We start from the raw sequence: 4,664 nt of genomic DNA, 5'->3' as shown, positions 1-4,664 counted from the left end.
AGAAAGACGAGCGCGATTTAAAGGTGCTGGCGGCGCCCGGCGGAGCCCAGCGCGCGGCGGCACGGACGGGCCGGGCCGGGTCGGGTCGGGTCCACGCGTGGCCGGAGCGGCCGGGCTGCATCCCCCCTCCCGGTGCCGGTGCCGGTGCCGGTGCCGGTGCCGGTGCCGGTGCCGCCCATGGGCCGTGCGGGGCGCTGAGGCGGGGCGGACCTGGCGCCGCGCTGGGGAGCAGCCGGGTGCGAGCCGAGCCCGGGCGCCGCGGCCGCGGCTCTGCTCCTCGTGTGCCTGCCCCCGGCCGCAGCCTGCATGAGCGCGGCCTTCCCGCCCTCGCTCATGATGATGCAGCGCCCCTTGGGAAGCAGCACTGCCTTCAGCATCGACTCGCTCATCGGCAGTCCCCCCCCGCCCAGCCCGGGCCACTTCGTCTACACCGGCTACCCCATGTTCATGCCCTACCGGCCCGTGGTGCTGCCGCCGCCGCCGCCGCCGCCCGCGCTGCCGCCGCCCGCGCTGCCCCCCGCGCACCCGCACCACCAGATCCCCAGCCTGCCCGGCGGCTTCTGCTCCAGCCTGGCGCAGGGCATGGCGCTCATGGCCACGCTGCCCGGCGGCTTCTCGGCCTCCCCGCAGCACCAGGAGGCGGCCAGGAAGTTCGCGGGCCCGGCGCTGCAGGGCGGCTTCGACAAAGGCGACGGGGGGCCGCCGGACGGCGAGGACGGGAAGCCCTTCCTGGGCAAGGACGGCGCCCTGCTCGCCTTCTCCGCCGCGGACGCCGTGCAGGCGTCGCTCGGTGAGTCCGCGGGGTCCGGGACGGGACTGGGGGGATGCTGCTGCAGCCGCCCCCTCGGGCACTCCCTGCGGCGCCTCCATCCCTTTGGGCACCGAGATCCCAAGGGGGGGCCGTGCTGGGCGCTCCGGGCTCCTGCCCCAGCCCAGCGGCGCTAATACACACCCCCAGCCAAAAATCAAGGGGGGGAGGACTGCTGTAGTGCTCCCTGTTAGCCGAGCCTCTCTCTTTCCTAGCCCCCTTATAACGGAAGGGATCTACGGGACCCGGGCAAGCCAGGACTCCTCCCTCCCCAGGCTGGGAACTTAAATCGGCGACCCCGGGGACCAACAGCTCGGGCTGCGATCGCGGCTGGCCAGGTCCAGCTGCTTCCCGCCCCGGGTCGGGAAGGAAAGTTTGGAGCGCGCTTTGCAGCCGCATCCCGCCTCCCGGGGGTCCGGGCCCCTCCGCCTGGTGCTGGGTGGAAAGCGAGGAGACCGTGGGGCAGGACGGTTCTCCCCTGCCGCAGGGGATCGGGAGCAGATACCGGCCCGTGAACGGTTGCAAATGCTCATCGGGGGAAGAGAGAGCCCTGCAGAGACCCGGCCGGGCAGAAAAATGCCGCCCCCTTCCCATGCCATTTGTTTCCCTTCCCTTGCACCGCGAAGCCGGGTCCTCCCTGCAGACAGCCGCGGAGCCGCACGCGATCCCCAGGGCTGCGGGTGCCGGGCTGGAGAGGGCCCGTGGCCGCGCTGTGTAACGAGGTGCCTCTGGTTCCTTTCAGTGGGGGCTGTCCGGGCGCAAGGGAAAGAGGACTCGAAAGCGGAGGACGACCCGAAAGGCAAGGAGGAAAGTTTCTCCATGGACAGCGATCTCGATTACAGCTCGGACGACAACATCACCAGCCAGGCGGCTCACAAAGAAGAGGACTCTGGCAACGCGCTGGAAGAGAACCCCCAGAGCACAAACTCCTCCAACAACACCACGTCCACGGGCAAAAACAGGAGGAGGAGAACAGCCTTTACTAGCGAGCAGCTGCTGGAGTTGGAAAAGGAATTTCATTGCAAAAAGTACCTGTCTCTGACAGAGAGATCTCAGATCGCCCATGCCCTCAAACTCAGTGAAGTGCAGGTCAAAATCTGGTTCCAGAACAGAAGAGCCAAGTGGAAAAGGGTGAAAGCAGGTAACGCCAACTCCAAGACAGGAGAGCCCTCCAGAAACCCCAAGATCGTGGTACCCATTCCCGTCCATGTCAGCAGATTTGCCATCAGAAGTCAGCATCAGCAACTAGAACAAGCCAGACCCTAATCCGCTTCCCTCTTTTCCCCCCCCCCTCTCAGATCCAAAAGTTTTGGATCAAAAGCTTTGAAATTGGGTTTAAACAGTAAACCACAAAAAAAAAGACATTGATATGAAACTTGCCACATATCGAGCAAAGCGAAAATTTATGAATAAAGAGGTTTTAAAGCTGTGTTTTGGTTCCCAGCGGGAGTACCAGGCCCTTGAAGAGAGACACAACAAATATTTATTATGCTGTCCTACTTTGTACATACAGTGCTGGATCTCGGCTGCAGTATTTGGACTGTGATGGGACAAATGACTAGGCACACCAAGTCTTTACATTCCCGAAGAAAACCACCACCACCACCAAACTGCAGTACATATTAACCACCTTTTGGTTTTTGTTTCTTACCGTTTTGAAGGTAAAAAAAAAAATGAAACAAAACTAAGAGTATTTTTTTGTTGTTTGGGTTGGCTGAGTGGCAGTCACTTGGGTGAATTTTTTAATATATATAAATATATATATTATTTTTTTGCCTGGCTTTCTGTCGAGATTTGGTTGCTTATTCTATTAAGCCATGTTTTTTGTTTTGTTTTTTTTTTTAAAGCACGATCCTCTCTATTGTGTTTAATTTATTTCAATGTAGCTGGTTTCATTATAAGTTATGAATTTTAAAAGCAAACTCAGTCTTGTGAATAAAAACAAAGAAACAAAAAAAAGCAAAAAAAAAAAAAAAAGCAATTGAACGACTATTCTGTACAAATTTTCGACGAATCCCAGTGTCCTGGGAAGATTTTAACGATGTGGCCCTTCGTTTTGGGTTTGTTTTGTGTGTTTTGTTTTTTGTAGGTTTTTTTTTTTTAAAGCCAGGTTTATGGTCAACGAGGAAATATTTAGCAGCATGCCTAAATTTCCCCTCTGGGGGCGAGGGCACCTGCCACAAGGCTGATGACTGGGGTTATATGGAAAGAAATGCCTTGTAATATGCTGTAAACAGCAATGCTGCTGAGAGGGGTGCGATGGGGAGAGGGAAGGAGGGGGAGGTGGTTCAGCCTGACAACTGAAAGGCTGGGACTGAAGAATCAAGGCCAGGTGGGAGCTGATCAGAAGAGAGTAAGGTTGCCCTTCGTGAGCTGCTCGGTACATTGAATTGGAAAGGAATAGGCAGCTCCTCTCCCCCCAGTTGCTATAAATACCTAAACACACACACAGCGAACTACCCGGAGCCTTAGAAGCAGCCAGCACTGAAAAGCCAGGAAATTAACTGCCTTGCTTTTACTTCCGACAGAGGGATAAATCACACGCACTTCTGGGGCTGCTCTCGCTACCCAATAGCTGTGTGCAGGGTTACTGGGGAGTGTCGAGCGAGAGGGATCCAGGCAGGGGTTGCTCTTGCAAGTGAAGCTGCTTCGGGATTGTTACCCACCGGGCTGCGCTGCTTCTGCACAGGAAATTACCGGGGCTAAATCGGGGCGTGTTGGCTTTGATCCGTCTGAGGAGCAAGAAGGAAAACTGAAACCAAGCGAAACTGGCAGGACTGGAGCGGTATTTAACATGCAAAGTCCCGTCCCCCTCAAAAGTTGCCATTATGCCACGGTGGTTGGCACGAGCACAATGTAACACAGTCAATGGAGTGGAGAGGGCAATATTCTGCTAAAGGGACCAAACGAGCGAACTCCTTGGAAAGAGGTGTTTTTCCTTTGCCCCCCACACGACCAGGGGGTTGGGAGACCGGATCTTGACACACACTTGGTTTCAGTATGTCTCTGAATTCACATCGGTGGCGTTGAAATGCACATTTGATAATTTTGCTTTTGCCCCATTTGCTTCTTTGCCCACACACTTCGATTATTACCGTGCATTTCAACGCCTTTCCTGCCAGAGAATTTTAAGCGACCCCCCAAAAATCCCCTGTGCAACTCACTTATGAGGCGTCTACTGTGTGTAGCAAGGGCAGAAGCGATTTACAAGCTAGGAAGAAAGGAATTTAAAAGAAATCATTCATTTGCTGCATACACTAAAATAAAATTTCAAACAAACAACCCCCGCAACTAATAATAAAAAAAAGGTACTAGGCTCCTCAACTGCCTGTGAATGTGGATAATTAAGGAGAGCTGCAAGGAGCAATTTGCTATGCAGATAATGATGAGACTTCTAGTTTAAGCTCCAGTGAGTAAATCAAGTGTTGCAGAAGGTCAATACCAATATTGACATAATTTATATCAGTTGCACTTCATCATTTTTTTTTTTAATGCTGAGTTTGAACTGCATTAGAATGGTCTGGAAATGAAGCTTTGTGAGGACAGAGCCTTATGCGTGTTTTCCCTTCTAAACTGTCCTTAAAAAAACCCCAAGTATCTCCAAGTGGCCCGATCAACATGGATTTTTCCTCCTTTTGCTACACGAACTATATTATTTATAATGACTGAAAAACGGTCGAGGCGAATTAAAAATCCAGAGGGACAGCAACTGATAGCCCACATTTATTGTCAGTGTGAATCTTGGGCACTGAAAGGAGTCTATGCATTTTAGCAACAACAGATAGTGACTGGCCCTGGTCCCTCCTCCCCTAAGGATCTGTTGATACCGAGGGTTTGAAATGAATCCTACCTCATA

The 4,664-nt window shown here is 53.8% G+C and overlaps 1 protein-coding gene across 1 annotated transcript; it reads left to right on the top strand.

The window, feature by feature from the left end:
- Nucleotides 1-241: 241 nt before the first annotated feature.
- Nucleotides 242-2,848, top strand: GBX2 (gastrulation brain homeobox 2). Its single transcript, XM_006277573.3, has 2 exons — nt 242-790; nt 1,551-2,848. The coding sequence occupies exons 1-2, from the start codon at nt 307-309 to the stop codon at nt 2,072-2,074; spliced, it is 1,008 nt and encodes a 335-aa protein (XP_006277635.1). The 5' UTR covers nt 242-306; the 3' UTR covers nt 2,075-2,848.
- The last annotated feature ends 1,816 nt before the right edge of the window (nt 2,849-4,664 follow it).

This window comes from Alligator mississippiensis, chromosome 4, assembly GCF_030867095.1.
Source record: "Alligator mississippiensis isolate rAllMis1 chromosome 4, rAllMis1, whole genome shotgun sequence".
In the NCBI taxonomy this organism is placed as follows: Eukaryota; Metazoa; Chordata; order Crocodylia; family Alligatoridae; genus Alligator; species Alligator mississippiensis.
The sequence above is the reverse complement of the archived record's forward strand: the minus strand, read 5'-3'. Positions and strand labels throughout refer to the sequence as shown.

Excerpts from the sequence above, each read along its gene's own strand:
- GBX2 (XM_006277573.3), top strand. The coding sequence starts at position 307 with ATGAGCGCGGCCTTCCCGCCCTCGCTCATGATGATGCAGCGCCCCTTG. Across the intron at positions 791-1,550 it reads CGCCGTGCAGGCGTCGCTCG|TGGGGGCTGTCCGGGCGCAA; the intron begins GTGAGTCCGCGG and ends GGTTCCTTTCAG.